Below are 20646 nucleotides of genomic sequence, written 5' to 3'. Positions count from 1 at the left end.
CGTTAATGCATGCGGGTGTGCTGCAATACGTCTCCCCGTGTCATTGCATATGTGCTCTGTGAGATCTAAGTTGGTGGCAGGGGGGAGTAGGGGCGGTGTGACAGGCAGAGCAGTTCATTTGGCAAATGTCTTCCTCGTTCCAAGAGCTGCTTCACCTGCCATTGTCCTTCATAGAAATGTAGTCAGGGTCAAATACACCACCAAAAAGATGCATGTGGGGAAGGAATACAGTGTCCCAATAATGTTGGCTCGTGAGTGTATCGTGTTCAAAGATTTGCGATGGTATGAAGAACATAGGAACTGGATAAACAAGGAATGGGATTGAGTGCTTTTCTCAGATGAGAACAAGTTGTCTGCATAGTGATTCTAGCTGTACCCTTGTATGGTGAGAGGTGGGAACATGTAATGCACCCAGAAACAATGGCACTGTAGTCTTTCCCCACATGTCTCTCTTCAGGAGTGTATTCGGCCTGACTTTTCAACTGCATTGAACATTGGAGGTGGAGGAGCAATTGGAATTATAGGATATTTGGCAAATGGACTGCCTCCCCTCCCCCTCCTACTTGAATCTTGAATCCCATCAGCACATGTGAGATGTGTTAAGGAAATGTATTGTAGCATGTCCACATGCACCAACAACCGTACAGCAGTTGGCAACCATGCTGGTGGAGGGATGGAACACAGTAACACACGAACTTCTTACCAACCTTGTGGCCAGGAAGGGAGCATGTTACAGAGCATTCATTGCTGTCTGTCATGATCACCCACAATGTCCCACCTTTTGTAATGTCCAGTGAACCATTATAAATCATGATAACTTAAGTGTAATTATTGTTTTTGAATAAAGGTGTTATTTCTGTTGGGCTCATTGTGTATTTCTTTCAGTTATTGTCTGCTATACTGTAACAGTTTTTTGTATGTATGGTCCAAGTTTCATTCAGCCAAGATACTTGACAGTGAGGCATCATGTGAAAGTTATTTTGCTGGCCGCTGTGGCTGAGCAGTTCTAGGCGCTTCAGTCTGGAACCACACTGCTGCTGCGGTCGCAGATTCGAATCTTGCCTTGGCCGTGGCTGTGTGTGATGTCCTTAGGTTAGTTAGGTTTAAGTAGTTCTCAATCTAGAGGACTGATGACCTCAGATGTCCCATAGTGCTTAGAGCCATTTGAATTTTTGAAATTTATTTTCATCCTTAAGTTTTGCACACTGGTTTTTTTCAGTATTGTTGTACTAAAAGTGTTTTCACTGTGAACCAGAGACAATATTAAAAATAGTTTCCAATAAAAGAATTCCAAGGGCAGTGTACAAGATTAGTTGCGGAGGTAATATGCTCAATTGTTTAGGTGCCCATTTCTGTAAGACTTTTTATAGTATGGGCATGTTAAAAAAACCTGTCTTTAGAGAGATATTAGTTTACAATAACAGAGAGTTCAGTCTGGAAGTAATAGACGAAATGAGAGCAGGCAATCATTATGAGTGGTACATAGGCTTGCCCAGAAAATCAAAACTGTATTAGCTCTTCTGCCATCCACATTTCCATACATTTAGACATCACGCCCCCACAGCTGTGACAACACACTTTTTTCATTGTGCTTTGTATATATTATGTGAGCAGAAAACTGTAGCGACCTTTCTACTGTGGACAAGGATATCAAGACTGTTCTGAGCTACGAAAGGTGGACTTGTTTGTTCATGAATTATTGTCTTAAGTGACTATCAAAAAGGGCAGATGGTGGCGAAATAGCTGGTAGATAACAGTTTATTAGACAGGCATATGTCATACAGAATACATATTTCAAATACTTAATTGTTCCAAATGTGGATGCATAACACATGACACAAAGTTGTGCTGTTATTGAGCCATTAATATCTCCATTAGCCATTTAGGAGGTTTGATGATATCATACTCGATGTATGAAAGTTTCTGTTTAGTTGGCCCACATTCACATAATTACAGTTTTGAAGTTTTAGGATTGTTACATAGCACTAACTGTAGGTACATGATCATGTTTGGAGATCAGTCATAAGTTATTTCTGCTAAGATACAGTATTTGCGAAAGTGTGGAGGCAGTACAGCAACAGTAAGCATGTTTTTACAGCTCCTGTGCTTGTTTCCATCCAGCTTATAAAACTGAAAACTTCATAATGCCTTGTCTGACAGGTAACTCTATTTGTCATTTACTGACTACTTTTGCAATGTAGTACACTACTGGCCATTAAAATTGCTACACCAAGAAGAAATGCAGATGATAAACGGGTATTCATTTGAGAAATATATTATACTAGAACTGACATGTGATTACATTTTCATGCAATTTTGGTGCATAGATCCTGAGAAATCAGTACCCAGAACAACCACCTCTTGCCGTAATAACGGCCTTGAGACGCCTGGGAATTGAGTGAAACAGAGCTTGGATGGTGTGTACAGGTACAGTCGTCCATGCAGCTTCAACACGATACCACAGTTCATCAAGAGTCGTAACTGGTGTATTGTGACGAGCCAGTTGCTCGGCCACCATTGACCAGACGTTTTCAATTGGTGAGAGATCTGGAGAATGTGGTGGCCAAGGCAGCAGTCGAACATTTTCTGTTTCCAGAAAGGCCCGTACAGGACCTGCAACATGCGGTCGTGCATTATCCTGCTGAAATGTAGAGTACCGCAGGGATCGAACGAAGGGTAGAGCCATGGGTCGTCATCTGAAATGTAACGTCCACTGTTCAAAGTACCGTCAATGCGAACAAGAGGTGATCGAGACGTATAACCAGTAGCACCCCATACAATCACGCCGGGTGATGTGCCAGTATGGCGATGACGAATACATGCTCCACCCAGGCACTCCCGTCTGTTGGCTCAGGGATGGAGACATGGCTGCACGATCCGTTACAGCCATGCAGATAAGATGCCTGTCATCTCAACTGCTAGTGATATGAGGCCGTTGGGATCCAGCACGGCATTCCGTATTTCCCTCCTGAACCCACTGATTCCATATTCTGCTAACAGTCATTGGATCTCGACCAACGCGAGCAGCAATGTCGCGATATGATAAACCGCAATCGCGATACGATAAACCACAATCACGATAGGCTACACTCTGACCTTCATCAAAGTCAGAAACGTGATGGTACGCATTTCTCCTCCTTACACGAGGCATCACAACAACGTTTCACCAGGCAACGCCGGTCAACTGCTGTTTGTGTATGAGAAATCGGTTGGAAACTTTTCTCATGTCAGCACGTAGTAGGTGTCGCCACTGGCGCCAGCCTTGTGTGAATGCTCTGAAAAGCTAATCATTTTCATATCACAGCATCTTCTTCGTGTCAGTTAAATTTTACATCTGTAATACATCATCTTCGTGGTGTTGCAATTTTAATGGCCAGCAGTATAGTTGGTTATCTTCGCCATCTGTACCTGTACACAGCTCATGGTCATTCTAGTCAACTGGTTATATGTTTTTCTGAACACTACTTTAATTTTGCATTGTAATTTTGCATGTGGGTGTGCCTCATCAGATGACTCATGCTATAGCTGTGAAACGACGACACTGCAGATTGACTTGTACATTCAGTAAGACATTTATTGTGAAGAAATAAAAAAATAGTCCTGGCTTGTGGTATAATCCCCCCCATGAACCATGGACCTTGCCGTTGGTGGGGAGGCTTGCGTGCTTCAGCGATACAGATAGCCGTACCGTAGGTGCAACCACAATGGAGGGGTATCTGTTGAGAGGCCAGACAAACGTGTGGTTCCTGAAGAGGAGTAGCAGCCTTTTCAGTAGTTGCAAGGGCAACAGTCTGGATGATTGACTGATCTGGCCTTGCAACACTAACCAAAACGGCCTTGCTGTGCTGGTACTGCGAACGGTTGAAAGCAAGGGGAAACTACAGCCGTAATTTTTCCCGAGGGCATGCAGCTTTACTGTATGGTTAATGATGATGGCGTCCTCTTGGGTAAAATATTCCGGAGGTAAAATAGTCTCCCATTTGGATCTTTGGGTGGGGACTACTCAAGAGGACTCGTTATCAGGAGAAAGAAAACTGGCGTTCTGTGGATTGGAGCATGGAATGTCAGATCCCTTAATCGGGCAGGTAGGTTAGAAAATTTAAAAAGGGAAATGGATAGGTTAAATTTAGATATAGTGGGAATTAGTGAAGTTCGATGGCAGGAGGAAGAAGACTTTTGGTCAGGCGAATACAGAGTTATAAATACAAAGTCAAATAGGGGTAATGCAGGAGTATGTTTAATAATGAATAAAAAAATAGGAATGCGGGTAAGCTACTACAAACAGCATAGTGAATGCATTATTGTGGCCAAGATAGACACGAAACCCATGCCTACTACAGTAGTACAAGTTTATATGCCAACTAGCTCTGCAGATGATGAAGAAATTGAAGAAATGTATGATAAAATAAAAGAAATTATTCAGATTGTGAAGGGAGACGAAAATTTAATATAGTCATGGGTGACTGTAATTCGGTAGTAGGAAAAGGTAGAGAAGGAAATGTAGTAGGTGAATATGGATTGGGGCTAAGAAATGAAAGAGGAAGCCGCCTGGTAGAATTTTGCACAGAGCATAACTTAATCATAGCTAACACTTGGTTCAAGAATCATAAAAGAAGGTTGTATACATGGAAGAACCCTGGAGATACTAGAAGGTTTCAGATAAATTATATAATGGTAAGACAGAGATTTAGGAACCAGGTTTTAAATTGTAAGACATTTCCAGGGGCAGATGTGGACTCTGACCACAATCTATTGGTTATGAACTGTAGATTAAAACTGAAGAAACTGCAAAAAGTTGGGAATTTAAGGAGATGGGACCTGGATAAACTGAAAGAACCAGAGGTTGTACAGAGTTTCAGGGAGAGCGTAAGGGAACAAATGGCAGGAATGGGGGAAAGAAATACAGTAGAAGAAGAATGGGTAGCTTTGAGGGATGAAGTAGTGAAGGCAGCAGAGGATCAAGTAGGTAAAAAGACGAGGGCTAGTAGAAATCCTTGGGTAACAGAAAAAATATTGAATTTAATTGATGAAAGGAGAAAATATAAAAATGCAGTAAATGAAGCAGGCAAAAAGGAATACAAACGTCTCAAAAATGAGATCGACAGGAAGTGCAAAATGGCTAAGCAGGGATGTAGAGGCTTATCTCACTAGGGGTAAGATAGATACTGCCTACAGGAGAATTAAAGAGACCTTTGGAGAAAAGATAACAACTTGCATTAATATCAAGAGCTCAGATGGAAACCCAGTTCTAAGCAAAGAAGGGAAAGCAGAAAGATGGAAGTAGTATATAGAGGGTCTATACAAGGACGATGTACTTGAGGACAATATTATGGAAATGGAAGAGGATGTACATGAAGATGAAATGGGAGATACGATACTGCGTGAAGAGTTTGACAGAGCACTGAAAGACCTGAGTTGAAACAAGGCCCCCGGAGTAGACAACATTCCATTAGAACTACTGACGGCCTTGGGAGAGCCAGTCCTGACAAAACTGTACCATCTGGTGATAGGCGAAATACCAACAGACTTCAAGAAGAATATAATAATTCCAATCCCAAAGAAAGCAGGTGTTCACAGATGTGAAAATTACCGAACCATCAGTTTAATAAGTCATGGCTGCAAAATACTAACGCGAATTCGTTACAGACGATTGGAATAACTAGTAGAAGCCGACCTTGGGGAAGATCAGTTTGGATTCCGTAGAAATATTGGAACATGTGAGGCAATACTGACCCTAGGACTTATCTTAGAAGCTAGATTAAGGAAAGGCAAACCTACGTTTCTAGCATTTGTAGACTTAGAGAAAGCTTTTGACAATGTTGACTGGAATAATCTTTTTCAGATTCTGAAGGTGGCAGGGGTAAAATATAGGGAGCAAAAGGCTATTTACAGTTTGTACAGAAAGCAGATGGCAATTATAAGAGTCGAGGGGCATGAAAGGGAAGCAGTGGTTGGGAAGGGAGTGAGACAGGATTGTAGCCTCTCCCTGATGTTATTCAATCTGTATATTGAGCAAGCAGTGAAGGAAACAAAAGAAAAATTCGGAGTAGGTATTAAAATTCATGGAGAAGAAATAAAAACTTTGAGGTTCGCCAGTGACATTGTAATTCTGTCAGAGACAGCAAAGGACTTGGAAGAGCAGTTGAACGGAATGGATAGTGTCTTGAAAGGAGGATATAAGATGAACATCAACAAAAGCAAAACAAGGATAATGGAATGTAGTCGAATTAAGTCGGGTGATGCTGAGGGAATTGGATTAGGAAATGAGACACTTAAAGTAGTAAAGGAGTTTTGCTATTTGGGGAGCAAAATAACTAATGATGGTCGAAGTAGAGAGGATATAAAATGTAGACTGGCAATGGGAAGGAAAGGGTTTCTGAAAAAGAGAAATTTGTTAACATCGAGTATAGATTTAAGTGTCAGGAAGTCGTTTCTGAAAGTATTTGTATGGAGTGTAGCCATGTATGGAAGTGAAACATGGACGATAAATAGTTTAGACTAGAAGAGAATAGAAGCTTTCGAAATGTGGTGCTACAGAAGAATGCTGAAGATTAGATGGGTAGATTACATAATTAATGAGGACGTATTGAATAGAATTGCGGAGAAGAGGAGTTTGTGGCACAACTTGACAAGAAGAAGGGACCGGTTGGTAGGACATGTTCTGAGGCATCAAGGGATCACAAATTTAGCAGTGGAGGACAGGGTGGAGGGTAAAAATCGTAGAGCGATACCAAGAGATGAATACACTAAGCAGATTCAGAGGGATGTAGGTTGCAGTAGGTACTGGGAGATGAAGAAGCTTGCACAGGATAGAGTAGCATGGAGAGCTGCATCAAACCAGTCTCAGGACTGAAGACAACAACAACAACAACAACAACAATGTGGTATAATTTACTTGTTTGGTGTTGTTTTTATTATTAGGCGATTTTCAGAGAATTTTGATGTCTAACTGTGTGAACATTTGGAAAAAAGATGAGAAGAAGAAAATGCAAGTGAACGATTTTAGCTAAACTGTGCAATACAAAAATTACTTAAAGCAACTAAAGATAATCAAAAAGAGGGGAGCTTGGTACTGTTTCAAATGGAATACATATCGTTAGGGAAGAAAGAATACCCCATCCCTGACAGGTTGTTGATTTTGCATCTTTCAGTCAGGTGATATCCTTGACTTCAGCGCATCTGCTCTTACCGCTATAATGCCAGTTTTTTTTTAATTATTGACAAATAAAATTAACTAAAACAATACTGTGCATGTGGCACAGTGAAAAAATAGATGGAAATATTGTGTAAGTGCAAAAGAATGAAGTACTGCGCAACTAGATTGTTTTGGATGTAGTAAACAATACTGTGTAAATTCAAAAGCGCACACAGCCACAGCACATTGTTATTGCTTACAGTGTATCTTCCAGTCTTTGAAAGTGATTCCTTGGTACTATCTTCAATTCATGAAAATGGACAGCATTTTGCAAGATGATCCCTTCTCTGAGGAGAAAATAGTTTTTCAGCTGAACTTAGCACATGAAAGCAAAGAATCCTTCTTGTGAGTGATTGGCAGTGGTAAGAAAATTGTTTTGTTATTTGCCTCACATTAACAGCAGTCTTCTAAAACTCTAAAATTTATTAGTACCACTGCCACAACTGCTATATTGTAATGCTACACTTCACTTATTGTGCACTTCAGTCCTTTCTGCTAAAGATGTTTTGAATACCCACTTTATCATATGTTCTGATGTAAATCCAGAATGAACATCAGGTGATAACAGTAGTAACAGTGAAGTCACATGCACAGAAGAAGAATTAATTTAATATGTGGGTTCTCAGTCACTTTTCCTGAGCCATCTGATGACACAGGTAATTTTTACTGAGACTGTTAGTGATATTAATGATATTGTAATCATTGTTATCATAAAGACATGAATTTGAAATTCAACTTTGGTCTTCTGAAGTGGATTTACAGATATTTGTTGTCTAGAAACTTCGCTGACTGTGTCCAAGAATGGTTAGAATTATAAAGCAGTCACAGTTGCTACTGCAGACAGTAGTACTTTTTCACATTTATTGCCACATGATTGATTTTTTACCAGACATTTTCATATAACTTACTAGAAGTTGACGGAAACAAGGATGTTGAAATTAGAGTCCGAGAATCTTGTGGTGACTCAAGCAGTGACAGGAAAAGGAAATCTAAAGCCTGCCCTGAAGTCTGAAAGAAAAATGCCACCAGTACTCTGAGAATATGTGGACAAGCATATTTTGGATATAAAAGAAGTCGAAGTGTCGAAATTACTCATAATAGTCCAAGAGAGCCATGAAACTTAGGCCTGATGTGTACTTCAAAGAAGTGTCAGAAATCTGTTCAAAGAAGGTGTCATCAAATTTCTGCTGGTGACAGATAGGCAATTTTTAACACTTTCTGGGAAGTGATGTCATGGAATCAGAGGAAGATTTATGTAACCAATTTTGTGGACATAATTCCAACCAAACATTCAGGGAAGATCACTGATGAATCCAAGAGAATTGACACGCTGGTTTATTATGTGAGGAATGATACAGGAAAACATCAAGTATGCAAAAAAAAAAAAAAAAAAAAAAAAAAAATGTTTCTCAATACTCTTGGCTTTAAAGAATGGACAGTGAAATACTGGCGGGATAATTCCACACAAAAGATGAGCCCTGATTCAGATACAAAGCAAAGAACAGCTGTATAGACTCTACACGGAAAAATGTAGTAAGAAACGTGTTTCATTGCTAAGTTAGGCTACTTCTAATTTGATTTTTGGAGAGGGTAACCGTAGCTTATTTTCCCCCAAGAAAGTGAAGACTCATGGAAGCAGCCATACAATGGAAAAAGCAGGCAAGGTAAGAAAGATACCTAGGCCGTGAACAGTCTACACCATGGGCTTACAGGCTGTGAAAGTAGTACCACTTTTACAGGCAAGTGAGTTTATTATAAAACAAAATTGGCTGTCCATAACTATACACTGTATAATTTAGAAAATCATGATGTCGTGTGTCACTGGTTTGATGAAAAACAAAGTGAAGTGGTTGGATCAAGTTGTACCCCATGTATCATGGATGTACTGTTCAAAACGATTAAGGAAAATCTTCTCCCATACATTCTATATTCTGACGTCTGCACATTTCAGAGTAGAAACGTGATTTCATTAAATGTCCTTTTAAGGTTGGTAATTGATTCTGGAGTATTTATTACACAAAAATTTTTGGAAAAAGGTCCTACTCAGATGGAACAGTTCCATCGAGTGCAAGCTCAAAGGACATTAAGTTACACTTCGTAGCCAATATGCCTTGATATCCAAAGAGGCAACAAGAAAACCACGACCTTATGAAGTCTTTTACTCCTTTTTCACTAACTGTGGAGAAAAAAGTTTGTGGTTGTATGTCCCATTTAGGCCTGGAAGAGATGCAAAGAATGAGCCAACAGTTACAGACCTTAGGGCAATACAGTACCATCCAAATGATATTATTTGCTACAAGTCCACTTTCGACAAAGTGTGGCAAGAAATACAAAGATGTTAGAGAAAAATTTCTGGAGAATTTTGCTTCCCAAAACTATTTGCTTCCCAAACCTATACAAAGAAAAACTGAAAATCAAGAAAGACAAATGGGATCATTAACAACTTAAAGTCATTGTTCTTAAGGATTGTCATTACTATTATGACAACATTCCATATGAATGATTGTCATCTTGGATGTTACTGTTTCAAGAGTGACAGTGCGGTGTAGTTCTTTGTTAGGCAGTTTTTTTTTTAAATTCTTTCTGTGAAGTCTTTCCAAATTGATGTTGTTACCACTTTTTCAGCACCAAAAGCAACATAAATGCGGTAAGTTGTACAGGAGACGGGCAAACAAATACCCCGTGAAATAATATTGTGTGTCACTTTGTGTTACAACCTAGAATATCATTATAGTGCAACAACGCAGATTTTGTGTCCTTATGAAATGTATCAGGTATTCTAGACTGTTTTGTGTGTCCCCCGTAAAATTCGTGTTTTGCTATTTATGCGGTATTGTTTTTTCACCAATGATATTCAAAAAAGGATTTAGTCAGAATCTTATTTTATCACCTGCAGCTTCATGTGATATTGGGAAATCACTAAGTGGTTTAATGTATTTAGAAACCTGCCAGACAAAATTCTACAGATTTATTTGTGGCAGGATTCCCACTATTTAAATATTCACTTTAATTCCTGTCTAACAGTGGAAAAATGCTAGCTGTTACACTCTCAAGTTCTTTGATGTGACCTTTTCAGTCAGAGGTTTTTTTTTTTTTTTGTGATATAACCTTAATCTCAAGTAGGTAAAATAATTATCTTACTTACTGTAATTGTTTAGGACATTGTTAAAAAAAATAAGAAAATGTATCTTTTGGAAAGAGAAAAGGCAACTTTCTAGTCAAGGAAAATGTTCCAAGACAAAATCCAGCTAATTCAGAGTAGTAGTATGGTGATATGTAAAGTAAGAGTGCTTAATTTTATTACTGTTCCAAGCAAATTAATTTTTGTTTCATTAATAGACAATAAATCATTCCTCTCATTGATTATACCTATTTTCTTGTATAGTTCCGTATGTCAGTCTTGCTAGCCAGAGAGGATGAAAATCATAAAGAACAATCGAAATCGCCACTTCTTGTCCGGCACAGTGTGCGTCCTCACAGTAGAGAAAAGAACTCTACAAGACCTCGTGACACAGTCAGACTGGTTAATGAAAAGACAGTGGATCAAACTGATGAAGTAAGTGCTTCTGTTCTTTTAAACCTAAAGTGTAGACTTAATGTTTACTTTTTGGGCTGTTGTAAGAATTTTAGAAGATGTATTAAGTATCTACATTCCAGATGTGTTTTTGATTGATAATTTATGCTAAGAACCACATATTCCTCTCTTGTTTTACTCTGCCCTTACATTATATTACTGCCACTAATAAAACAATTAAATCAAATACCTATTCCATAACAGCAAACATAAGTGGCTATTAGATGAGGTTCAGGGACCACTGAGGCCATCACAAGTTACATTTGATTAAGAACAGGGTACCCTTATGTGCACTCCAAACGTTATCTGAAAAGCATAGCTAATTTTTGTATTACATGCAGGCTCATAATTGAAATATTTAAAGGATTAAAGTTTCAAATAGAAATTAAAAATGGCAAGCATGTTAAATGTAAAGTTGTAATGTAATAATTAGAGAACTGATTTAGATCATTTTGATTTGCATTTTTATGCTTTATTATGGAGTTGTGCTTTCTGTTAACAGTTATTTCTCATTAACGTAATTGATACAAATGAGGAGCATATACTTACCTATTCCTGCAGATGGAACAATTGGAGGTGGACTGACAAACATTTAGAACAGCAGACACGCAGTTTTGTCTTTTTGAACATTTAAAGTTTTTATATATTCAGAAAACATTTTTAAATATGTCATAGCAAGCCTAAAACAACAGTTCTGTAGGTTTCACTTCTGGAGGAGGTCCAGTGGTGGTTACAACATATGTAGAATATTAGTTCAGTTCCAGGAAAATCTTTTAGTACAGAATACTTATCTTTGAGGCACTGGAAACTCCAGGTAGGAATGTCAACAACGTAGAAAAAGATATACTGCTACTTACTGTAAAGAATACACGTCAAGTTGCAGACAGGCACGACACACACACACACACACACACACACACACACACACACACAAAGCAAGCACACCTTAATGCACACACGACTGCAAACTCCAGCATCTCAGGCCAGAAAGCAATGTCGCATGATATGCAGTCAGCTATCTGGAGGAGGTGGGGAGGGGATAGTAGTGTACAGGTGGGGGAGGAGAGACGGTTGCTGTCTGGTGGAGTTTGCTGCTTGCGTCCCATGTCATCTCGTATTCCGGCCCGAGATGCTGGAGTTGGCGGCCATGTGTGTGTGAGGTGTGCTTGCTTTTTTGTGTGTGTGTGGTCGCGCACACGTGTGCACACACACTGTGAATATTGTATGTGTGTCCTCGCTTTACTGACGAAGGCGGTGGCTGAAAGCTATATGTGGGTGTCTTTTAATTGTGCCTGTCTGCAACTTGACGTGTCTTCTTTACGGTAAGTAGCAATCTGTCCTTTACTACGTACTTATCTTTAGTAGAAACCTGTGTCCATAAGATGGACGATATACATTACGATCACAGAACACAGTGATAAGTGTTATTGTACTGTAGAATTCTGTAATGTAACATCATGACAGTTTTTGTCTTGTACTGAATGTCAGCCAACTGTCGCTTTCATGTATCTATGAGCTTTGGTACACAGCTCTGGCTAATGACACTAGCTTGCTGCCAGATCTGAACTACAGTGATGCCAGAGTAGGCTGTCAGAGAGTGGACCGAGTTGTGCAGACTTGCAGCAGCAGCAACATAGGGAAACTCATGAGGGCTTGTCTTTGTCAACGTCTTGCATTCGTGGCTGTGTCCGACAGTGACTGTGTTCTGTTGTGGGGTACCAACTTTAACATGGGACCTCACTCTTCTTACAACACCTTACTCCCCCTCCCCCATAGCTTGTACTATCATCATGTAGTCCTGAGTCATGTGACAATGCGAGGGCGGGAGATGGGGGGGGGGGGGGGGGGGAAGGACAGTAGTGATGATGGCCAATGGCAGCTCCCTGTCTGCACCCCGATATCCACCTGTGAGTGACCAGGAACACCAGCCAAAAAACCGGTCACATGGTGCACGCTAGCATCCAGAGATGCAGACTCAGTGGTTGGAAGAACAGCAGTCTAAATCCAGGAGTGTCTTGATGGCTATCTGGATGCACTGCCTCCGCTGACGTCAGCTCCAGCTGCAGCAGATGTGACAAACTGGCAACGGCGGCTCCATTGGCATCACACTGGACAGCAGAGATGATTGTTATTGCAGACTCCAGTGGCATGCTGTCTCCGTGGACAAGCAGATTGTCGCAGAATCATAATTGTGCCACAGATGATTAGGGTGACACTGGTGCACCCTAGAAGAACAGTGTATGACATAAGATGAACAATCTGATACTCGTGTGATGACACCATTCTTCCAACACTGTCCCTTGCCAAAACCTTTGAAGAAAACTGTGTTCTGCAGTCAGTACTTTGTCTGACTTGGAAGTATGAACTGTTTCCATAGTGGCCACATGAGATGCAACAGGGTACAGTGATGATGACCATGTAATAATTCTGCCGACGATTTCCCATCATGCAGCAAGGAGTGATAGAAAGAAAGAAAACTTTTAGATTTGCTCCCTTGTGTGGAAGGGAAAAAGTTTCTCCATGTAACTTTTGAACATTCAAGCATATCAATCAGCTTCACCATTAGACCGAGGGTAAAACGCCATTGTCGGTACAAAACTCTTGAAAACTGGCTTATGTGAACTGTGGTCCATTGTCAGATACAAGGAACTTGAGAAGACCTTTGAGGCTTGAGGCAAAAGGGAGGGAGGGGGGGGGGGGAGAGAGAGAGAGAGAGAGAGAGAGAGAGAGAGAGAGAGAGAGAGAGAAAGCCATTACTGTACTAGCAGTAGAGGTTGGAGAGGTGAGCCAAAATGCAATGTAATTTATTTATATTGGTTTTACTCCCCCTCATAGTAAAATCAGGATAACCATGCTTCTGCACATGTTAGTGGACTACTTTTCCTTTGCAGTGTCTTCGGTGCTAGAGGCTGGAAGAAACCTGGAATAATCTCTGATTTTATGTATTGACCAACAATATTTCTTCTTTCAGCACCAATCTGTATAAGCTTCTATACATAATTAGCTAATTGCCATCAGATATGTATATTACAATCATATCACTAATTGTTGCAAGAGATATCTTGTACAATGAGAATACTTTTTGACAAGCAAAATAAAGAATGTAAGATAGAATGATGGTTGTAAATCTTATTGTGTTTTTATTTCTGTAACATCGCTATTGTTTTTTAAAGAAATTTTTTATAGCCAGGATTGAGATCAAAATTATTTTTTATTGATCAGTTTCAACAGGTAATACTATTATCTTCAGATCTTCAAAAACTTTTTTGGTTGTGTATCATGGTCCATTGTGCGTTAATTACTCATGCCATGTTAACATTTTTGGAGGCAGTATGTTTCACAGAGCACACAGATGTGGTTGCACATAGCACACAGGTTTGTCGAAAATAAAATTACAATCAAGTTTCTTGCAAGTATGTCTACATATGTAGCATTCCTTTGACACTTGTCAGTTGTAAAAATCCACAATATATAGTGAAAGTGCATACAAATTTTTACATTGACATGATGACTGAAGTGCAGCACAGCACTGGTCAATAAAAAATAGTTTTGAACTTGATTTTTGCAGTAAAAATTTTCTTTAAAGTACAGACAGATTGCTCCTTCTCATTTCTTAGTTGCGAAACTTCAGTCACTATTGTTATTGTGAGTGCTGTTCTTCCATGGCCGCAACGCATGTCCAAGCCACGATTTTTAAGAACAAGCAGCCCACAACAGGTGGAAGCACTAAAGTCATCGTCCTGCCTTCCATAAATGCTGTGTCGATATACTTTGCATTACCTACACATTATAGTAAACCATTTCTCCAACAATATGCCACCTGAAACTTATCTACTAATAAAAATGTTTATTAAATGTCACTAACATCTTTCATTGTTTATGAGGGCCAGGGGTGTTACCCATCATTTTGTGTAAAATGATATGTTACTTCTCATATCCCTCCATTGAGATGTAAGAGGTCATGAAAGTTACTTTCTTAAAATAACTCTTAACAACTTTTTGATTCTTTTCGTGCTGCTTAACATAATAAATAAATGTTAGCACTTTTTTTCTAGTAATCCTTACATACTTTCAACTGAAAAGAAAAAAAAATACCTTACATTACAGTATAAGAAAAAGAAACAAGAGCTAAGATCTTCTTTCAGTTAGCAACTCCTGCTAATCTCTATTCCTCTCTCCGTTTGATGATTTGCTCTACAGAGTGCATGTATGTGATTAACCTTATTTTAACCTCTATTAATTTCAGTGTTTCTTTTATAAGTTTTAATTATTTTTATTTAGCACTTATTGTTAATTATTTGTGTAAAATCTCAACTTTACTTTACAAATTATGATAAGATGAATCATTCGCCTTATGTATTTAAACAGTTAATCGGTACCATTTCCTCTTGTTAAGTAATTGTTCCATCAATAACATTGCAGTATACGAGAGAACACACATGAGAGGAAAAAAATCTTCTTTTTAGTTTTGTACCACATATAGAATTATCTGTGTTGCATTTTTATGTTTAATGAGTTAATCACTGATGTATTGCATAAGCCATGTCTACTTCTTTTAAACGAGGCTTGCTCCATTGTATCTGGGCAGATACATGCTCTGAGGGAGTCATAAGCCCATTTTATCAGCAGCAAAGTGCTGACACTTGCTTTTTATGTTTGTGCAGACATGGACACATCTCTTTCACTATAAAGGTAATTCTCCCAATACTGTACTAGTTCCGAGAACTCTTCCCAAATGGGAAACAAAATTCACTGCTGTTCCTTATTCCAGTAAGAACTTGTTAGAGTCCTTCTTCCATAGGATGGTACTTCTCAACCATTTACAATCCTTAAAGTGCTATAGCTGGAGTCATGAATGATAGAAGTTGAGTTTAGGCATATTCTGCGCACCTATGTCATGCATTCTCTGACAACCAATAAGCATTCAGTACTGTTCTCAGCACTCTGCTGGGAATGTCGTAGCCAATGTGAGCATTAAACGTGACTGTAGTGAGTTGTTTAGTGAAAGTTTAATCCATTTGTTGTGAGCTGTCGTGGCTGATGGTGGCAGTAAGTGACAAATTCTGCACTAGCAAGCAAGAGACGTATTTTTCAGTATACACATCATTCTTTACGTGCAACACACTTGTACGCACTTACCACAACTGTCGCCTGGAATCAGCACCAATGCGATCCCTGTCTTCGTCTCGAGCTGTGCAAACTGCCATCATTTGTGGATCAGACGACAGTGTTTCTCTCAAAATCTACCTCCTTAACATCCCTTCTATGAGTCCACCTAACTTCGATATAGGTCCTCCCTTTCCTGTGTCCAACTAACCTTTTAATCCAACATACAATTTATATGAGGCACACTATGCCAATTAAAAAAAATTGTATCCTTTTCCTTCCGTATTTACATAATTTGAAGAAATTTCTCCTTGTAGGTATGACTTCACCTGATCTATTGAACCTATTTAGAACCGACATTGTCCTCTCTCTTTTGTACTAGGAAAGCTCCTACCAATGTTGCTCTGTTAATTTTCTGGGTGGATAGTCGTACCATTTTATGTTAATTTTCCGATTTTTTGTCACACTCTCATTGTACTCCTTGACCAATTGCAACCTTTTTCCCTGGATGTTAACATGTAATAACTAAATTTAGGGAATGGATGTAATTCCCTTCCGTTTCCCTGTTGACATTGCTAACATGCCAAACATTACATTGATATGATTTATTGCAACTTTCATGCCTTTGATGCCTTAAAAATCCTAGAATGGTACCTAAAGATGTGAATGGGTGTAATTTGAGCTACTATGGAGAGTGTGTGTGTGTGTGTGTGTGTGTGTGTGTGTGTGTGTGTCTGTCTGTCTGTCTGTGTGTGTGTTTTATTCCTTATGCATTCATGTAAGGACAGGAAGTGAAATGGAACTGAGAAGGGTTTCTGCAATAGAAACTGTTGAGTATGATCAGAGGTATAATAGAGCCAGTAGTCTTGTTGGAGAAGAAAGAAAGAAAAAGAATGATTAGAAGCGTTAGGACTAGAAAAAGAGGGGAGACAGTCCCCAGAGACTCATTCCCATACATCTCCACACACCAGGATTCCCTCTCTGAAAGGTTCTTCGCCGAGGAGACAGAGGATGAAGATGTTTGGCATAGCCTACAGAAGAGACTTCCTGACTTCACCCATGAAGGTGCCAAAATTGGTCCTGACATCCCCCTATTGACAGAGTATCAACATAAAAAGAAATGTTCTTGCTAATAGAATATGGTTGGTGTAGTTGTATGCTTACCACCATAAATATTTTTTTGCAGCAGATAAGATCATCTAGGGGGCTAGAGTTACCTGATTACTTACAGTACTTAACCTCCTCCACAAAAATGGTTACAAACCCAATCACAATATCTGTAACAGGAAATGAAAAGTATCAAATTTATTTGTTATAAAATATTAAAATTATATTATATGATGTTATGTTGTTGTTGTTGTTGTTGTTGTTGTTGTTTTGGTCTTCAGTCCTTAGACTGGTTTGATTCAGCTCTCCATGCTACTCTATCCTGTGCAATCTTCTTCATCTCCCAGTGCCTACTGCAGCCTATGTTATATTATTATAAAATATCTTATGCCATTTACTATGTTTTCGTTCAAGAACCTAGTCAAGTCATTTTCTCATAAAATTATTTTCAGGGCTCTGTATTTATTGACCCATCATGTGGTATTTAACTGCATGAAAGTAATTTAATTCCTCATTTTCACAATGAACTTGATGCTCCACTTGATGACTGCGGCATGAATTAACTTATTACATTGTAAACACCAATAAATTACTAGCTATTTGTAATCAAAGATATATAATAAAATAAATAATGTTTACTCACTAATTAATGAAATTTTACTTTTGTGATTGTGTGTAATAGTCTTTGACAGAATAATCTCTTTTGTGATTCTAATTCTCTGCATATTATGTATGGTTTATCTTCCCAGTGTAGTATAGTAGAAGGGAAGTTTATTCATGGACAATAGACAAGGCAAGAGTGCAGAAAAGTGCAAAAGGGAAAACGAGATGTGTACTCGGAACCTGGCAGTCATCAACCCATTGAATCTGCGTAATTTGCAGAGTCCCCTGAGGGTTTTAATCTTTTTACCATATCAATATTATATAAACATTTCTCTTGACCCTTCTGGGATCTAGGAGAAACAAAGCTTTATGATGGGTTGTGCCAATTATTTTATATAGTCCATTGTAATGTGGGAAGAACTTGCTAGTTTCCTTTTTCAAGTTGGAATTAGGATGATACTCCCTGACTAATACCAGGTCATCAATGTCAAATACAGGCATAATTGCCACTCTGTAATATTTTTGCACTCCAGAGTTCTGTCTGCTTGCTCTGATGTTCTTGCACAAGATTCTGTACGTTGTCAGGTTTTATGTCTTGGTTCTTTAATAGTGGTTCCTCAACAAATATTCTGTTAATTATTTCTACCAAAGACAAATTTGGTAATTCATTCAAGATTACCTGAAATTTCTGAATCAACTGTGCCCATGTAGTGTGTTTCATTGAGCAATATGTTCAACGTAATCTCCCTATTTCCTATTTACAATCCTTACAATGCTAATGTTGCCTAATGGCTTCCCAAGCCATGAATTCCTTGACGTTATTACTAGCATACTGTGATTCATTATCTTTTAACACCCTCTTAATTTTGCCTATTTCTATAAAATAAACTCCCAAACAGTTTATAACAGCAGCTGTATTTTATAGGGTAAAGTTTTGTGTAGTTTGACCAACATTCCATTAATACAAGAATATAAGTAGCCCCCTTTTGGCGTAGTCTGTGACGGATAGGTCATGTAATGCCTTCAGTATAATTGGATATAATTGATGTAACACATAACTATCGTCTTCCTTTATCTTTTGACACGCTTCACATGTTCTTATCACACTCGTAATCTTCCTACTTAGATTTTTAAGGTAGTAAGAATTGTTCATATGTGTAATGCATTTATGAACGTCAAAATGGTCATAAGCTTTAAGTGGGAGATGCACAGTTTCTAGTGTACTGAATTTTCATTTGATTCCCAAAATAAGGCATCTTCTTATATAATCCACAAGTGCTTTTCATTAGAAGGAAACAAAGCTCGCTCACATAACTGTAGTTTTTCCCCAAAATAGTTATCTGTATGGAAGTCATGTTTTGCTTTTGAAGCTAACTTCCTTACTCCATTGTTAGTGAAACTAATCAATAGAAAATTTATAGCAAAAACAATTCCTGATCCTTTTGTCCCCTTAATTTCATTCATTACTAACGAGTCTTGTTTTGTGACCCTTTTATATAGTTTACCTCTGTATGAAATCTTATAAGAATAAAGCCCATCATATTGATCTACTGTGCAGCAATTGGCTTTCCATAAGAAGTGCTTGTGCTTGACTTTTGTTACAATTAATTAACTTTGTCCCCAGACTTTTAAGTGTGATTCCCCCCCCCCCCCCCCCCCCCCCCCCCCCCCCCACACACAACACACACACAATAGCCAATAACTGTTGTCGGTTGCTGTATAAGTTAGTTCATGTTTATTTAAACTTTTGGTTGCAAAAGCAATTGCGTTTTGTTCTCCTAGTTCTGGGTCTCATTCGCCTTGAAATAATTTGCATGCTATCCCATTTATAGATTAGTTGTGAACTTGAATGTTTCCTGCATTACTGGGTATTTTGGTATGGGTACAGCTACCGAAGCTTGTTTAACATTCTGAAATGCCTCTTATGTCCCCTCATCCCAAGTCCATTTCGATCTTTGTTTTAAAAGGGATGATAATTGTGGATCATTAATGGGTTGACCTCTTGTGAAATGCCTATAGAATTCCTCTAGCCTGAGAAATTTCTCAGTTCAAAACAATCTATGATGGCTCTTATACTTTCAGGATCAGGCTCCAACCCTTGTATTCCTACAATATGGACAAAAAAATTTCTGTTTGTCCTGGCCAAAGTATGATTTTGATAATTTAATTGTGATGCCAATTTTGTAAAATTTATGCAATGTTTTGGTTAGTAAAGAGTAGTGCTCTCCTCATGTTTTCTAAAAAATCAAAATGTCATCCACATACATGCACCAGGTCGTTCTGCCAAAAATTTCTCTAGTGCTTGTGTGAGTACCACTACTGAGATGTACAAACCAAAGAGAAGTATTAAAAAATGGTACAGTTTACCCTCAAATAAAAGCATGGTACATGGTGTAGAATATTCATGAAGACATACCTGCCAATGTTGGGTTATCAGATCTATCGAACTAAAATATTTAGCTTATTCAAATCTCAACAGCAATTCTCCAATGCAGACCATTGTATTTCTTTCAGTTTCTACATGTTTATGAAGGGTATGAGTGTCGGATTCAAGTCGCATGCCTCCAGAAAATTTTCTCACATCTAGTAGAGGATTGTTGCATATGCTTACATTATGTTCTATGATTCCATTCTCAACCATTTTCTAGATTTCTCCCTGCACTGCAGATCTAAGCTTAATGGTGCTGGATAAGGTTTACAAAGAAAGGTGTATTATCTTTTACTTTAAATTTACAGATATACTGACTAATTACTCTGGTCTTATCAAAAAATATGTCTCTCTATTGTAGTAAAATATTGTGCAGTTCCTGTTTTTGTTTAGTCATTAGACTATTTGACTAACAAGCTTTTATCTTAGGGTGTTCCAGGCTATCATCAACGTTCTCATATCTAGCCATTGCTAGTAACTGAGCATTATTCACTGATAAATTTGGCTTAATTGTTAGCTATTAGTCTTAAAGGACACCCTATATATGGAAACTCACTTGTCCAGTACAGCTCATTAGTTTTGAAACTTAACAATACTTTGTGAGTAAGTAACCAATCTATCCCAAGTAGTATA

The 20646-nt window shown here is 38.5% G+C and overlaps 1 protein-coding gene across 4 annotated transcripts in view; it reads left to right on the top strand.

The window, feature by feature from the left end:
• The window catches only part of LOC126173769 (probable E3 ubiquitin-protein ligase MGRN1), a 190727-nt gene that overhangs the window by 62076 nt on the left and 108005 nt on the right, over window positions 1-20646 (top strand). For all 4 annotated transcript variants that reach the window (XM_049920982.1, XM_049920985.1, XM_049920983.1 and 1 more), the window contains exon 10: window positions 10581-10751. In XM_049920982.1, coding sequence (XP_049776939.1) covers window positions 10581-10751 — 171 coding nt within the window. The remainder of the gene's footprint in view (window positions 1-10580; window positions 10752-20646) is intronic.

Source organism: Schistocerca cancellata, chromosome 1 (assembly GCF_023864275.1).
Source record: "Schistocerca cancellata isolate TAMUIC-IGC-003103 chromosome 1, iqSchCanc2.1, whole genome shotgun sequence".
Lineage (NCBI taxonomy): Eukaryota > Metazoa > Arthropoda > Insecta > Orthoptera > Acrididae > Schistocerca > Schistocerca cancellata.
This window is presented reverse-complemented; position numbering and strand designations above follow the sequence as displayed.